The sequence below is a fragment of the Arachis duranensis genome, chromosome 6 (genome assembly GCF_000817695.3).
Source record: "Arachis duranensis cultivar V14167 chromosome 6, aradu.V14167.gnm2.J7QH, whole genome shotgun sequence".
In the NCBI taxonomy this organism is placed as follows: domain Eukaryota; kingdom Viridiplantae; phylum Streptophyta; class Magnoliopsida; order Fabales; family Fabaceae; genus Arachis; species Arachis duranensis.
In genome coordinates, this window is record NC_029777.3 from 67,039,419 (window position 1) to 67,043,003 (window position 3,585).

At 41.0% G+C, this 3,585-nt stretch overlaps 1 protein-coding gene across 1 annotated transcript in view; it reads right to left on the reverse strand.

Annotated features, from left to right (window-relative positions):
- Positions 1-1,636: 1,636 nt before the first annotated feature.
- The window catches only part of LOC127748482 (uncharacterized), a 23,398-nt gene continuing 21,449 nt past the window's right edge, over positions 1,637-3,585 (reverse strand). Inside the window, exon 2 of the mRNA XM_052263049.1 lies at positions 1,637-2,108. Coding sequence (XP_052119009.1) covers positions 1,637-2,108 — 472 coding nt within the window. The remainder of the gene's footprint in view (positions 2,109-3,585) is intronic.

Consider the following 3,585-nt stretch of genomic DNA (forward strand, 5'->3'; position numbering starts at 1 on the left):
CCATGGTCCTTCCCACACTAATTACAAATAAGGTTTGCTAGTGTTGGCTGTGGTCGCTTTCCAGTATCTCGTCCTTTTCTATCAATATTGTCACGAGCAGGAAGATTACTAACTTGCTGATTCCCATAAGAAAGTGTCCTATTCATTTTAAAGTTCCTTCCCTGAGGGGCTATATACCAATGAAAATTTTTCGGAGGTAATTCTTGACGACTCATCTTTGCTGCCGCCACCTTCTTGGTACAGTCTTCCACCAACTGACTCCTATTGACAAGCTCTGCAAAATTCCGTATTTGTAGTGGTACCAACGAGTGCATTAGCTCTTTGCGGAGTCCTCTTTCGTACTTCAAACACTTCCATTCCTCAAAATCATCTGGGTTTTCCTGACAGATCTTAGAGAATCGACACAAATCCTCAAATTTTTGAGTATATTCTACCACTGACATATTCCCCTGCGTTAACTGCATTAGTTCCATTTCTTTAGCATCACGAACAGTTCTAGGAAAATACTTTTTGTAAAATTCCTCCTTAAAAGTATCCCAGTCAATATCTTCCACCACCTGTCGTAACAAGCGTTGCACTCCATGCCACCAGTGTTCAGCTTCTTCCTCCAGCATATAGGTCGCAAATTCCACGTGCTATCTTTTTGGTACATGTTGCGCTCGCAATGACTTCTTGATACCACGGATCCAATTGTCAGCTTCAGTTGCAACAAGCGTCCCTTTAAACTTGGGCGGGTTCACCTTCAGAAAGGTTGCCAGCGTCATAGGGTTATCGCGGTTTCCAGCGCCTTCATTATCATTACTGTCTCTACCACGCTCACCATTGCGTCCTCCGTTACGATCTCCGTTCCTCTCCCCTAAACGGTCAATTGCTCGTGTAGTAGCAGTTTCCATTTCACGCACAGCCTCAGCCATGGTGTTCATTGCAGCTATAAAAGTATCTGCACCCCTCGTCGGTTCCTCTGCATGGTTTGCACCACGCCTACCACGTCCTCGTCCCCGTGAAGCCATCAAGATTCTGTGCACACCCAACATGCAATATTAAGGTGATCAGTCTTAACATTTCAAGCAATGTGTGAATAGTCTCTAAAATGGAAACACAGTGACAATCATGCAATTCATATCACAACGATATCCTATATGCATGAGACACAACTCAGAGAATGCAATGAAGCATGATTCAGTCCATATCCCCAGGCTTTAATAGGAACGAACTGCTCTGATACCAAGTTGTAACGACCCAATTTCCAGTAAGTCATGATCATTCCAGAAATCAAGTGTCACCAACTTGTTCACATGAAACCTTTACTATGTGTTATTAAGCCTGTAATCGGGTTAGCGTACTATCGAGTTTTTGGAAGGACTTTTATAAAAAAAAACTTGCGAGGACAGCTAAATATATATATATATATATATATATATCCTGAGTTAGCATACAACCTTTCAGAAAATACTACTATGTACAAACCAACACTCCGGCCCTGGTCTATATAGAAAACCCCTAAGCTGGCACCCGAACTAGCCTAGTCAACTATGTACATCCTACTCTCTCAGTGAGTCTGACCAAAAGTGAGAGATTAACACAAAAGCTAGGCTAACACAAAACTATCAAAAGGCACAACTGCAGCTCCCAGGACTCAGCTATCATCGTCAGAGGAGATCACAACCATATCAGAACACTCCTCAGGATCCTCGTCCTCGTCATCGGAAATCTCTATAATCTCAGGAGGGGCACTGGCACTCGTGCTACTAGTTTGACCAGCACTCGCCGGTCCACTAATAGAGGCGGTGAGCGGCTCCTCAGAAGATGGCTCGGATAAAGATACCGAGATCTGCTCCATTGGGATATCCTCCTCCGGTACAGGCTCTGGAATATGCTCCTCCATGGGCTTAGGCTCAGGGTCCGCCTGATCCGCAGGCTGATCGGGATGCTGGTGAGGCATCGGCCCATCATGAGACGGGTGAAAGGGAGCATATGGGTGGAGCCACTGCAGTGGGAACTCATAGGGCATGTCGGGGTTAAACTGTTGAGTGTCAATCGGGTGACAGAAGGGATGATCACGCTGAATGTACATACGAGTCCTAATCTCCGTAGCTACTACATAAAACCTATGATGTACAATATCCTCTTATATATAGGGAGGGTCCATCTCGTAAAATATAACTCCGGTATCCATCTGAAGGGGAGAAAGAAAAGGGGTAAGAACTGGGGGTTCTTAGTAGGGTCGAGGGTGGTTAGTTTAGTCAGGATTACCACAGTTCAAGTAATTCACAACGAAATATACAAGTGTCACAAAAAAATATCTAGTCACCACAATTCAGAATAACATTAAGGAATGTATAAACACAAGAAGACAATCACAAACAATTTTACAATGTCAAGTAAAATGCAAATGCGCAACAAGGATGATGCATGTTTATTCTTAATGCAGGCCATGAGCTCATGTGTCGGTTGCCTACCCGCTCCAGACATTACCCGGGCACAAGTCCCAGATATGGCTTTCCAGATGCATACAGTGTGCTTATAAGTCGTACGACTAGGCCGCATACAGTATGACTTTCCAAATCAATAAGCGTACATCTAGAAAACAATTCTCAGTGTGTAGGCGTCCCCACTTTACATTTGGCACTAAGGCCTAAACAATGTCACATCTGCTCTCCTGTGGCAGTCATTTCATTAATCTTTCATTCTTTTAGTTTTCGTTCTTCCTCTTCTCCTTTGTATCATTCCACAATATAATTTATCTTTGATGAAAATAATTTATTTTAATATAGAGAGTAATTTTGAATAAAAACTTAAAATAGCATTTTCCTTCCAAAACTTAGTTTATAGTTATAAACATAACCTCGTTCTTTTTTTTATAAAATTAAAATGACATCCTCCAAATTAATTTCTTGTCCTCCAACGAGACCGAAATCCTGTTTTATTTTTCATCAAAACATTAACTTAAAATTTTATCCATTCTCAGCCTGACTGGAACACAACCTCATCAAAATATCAATATATCAACAAAATTCAACATGAAACGCAATCAAATCTCAATAACACTCAATCCAAACATCAATTCACTTATCAAATATCGTCTAGTCGGTGAAAATTTATCAAAACCCTGCTTTTGTACGTAATCGAAATACCCAAAACTTTGGAGAAACTTTCTGACCGAGCTGCTGAAGGAAAAAACGTCTGGAATCCTCTGTGCCTCGTAGAACTCCAGTTGGCCAAGCTCAAGGGGTAAGGGAGTTACGTCACCGTCGACTTCTACCGAACAAAAGTAACGCCAACACGTAGAAAAGAAGGATATGAACACTTTTACCGAATTAAATTTTTTATTGGAATTACGGATTGCAAAAAATCGAGGTCGAAAGGTTAGAGGATTTTACGGTTCTCTCATAAAGCTTCGGTCTCTCTCTGTTCTTTCTTTTTCCTGAGGCTTAGTGAATGAAATGAAAAGTTAAGCAAAAAAAAATAATTGATGATGATTAAGGCTTAATGAGCTGTCAAGTTCTTATTTTACATTCCTATATTAAAGCCACGTTTCTCCTTTTCTTTACCTTTTTTTCCACATATATATATATATATATATAT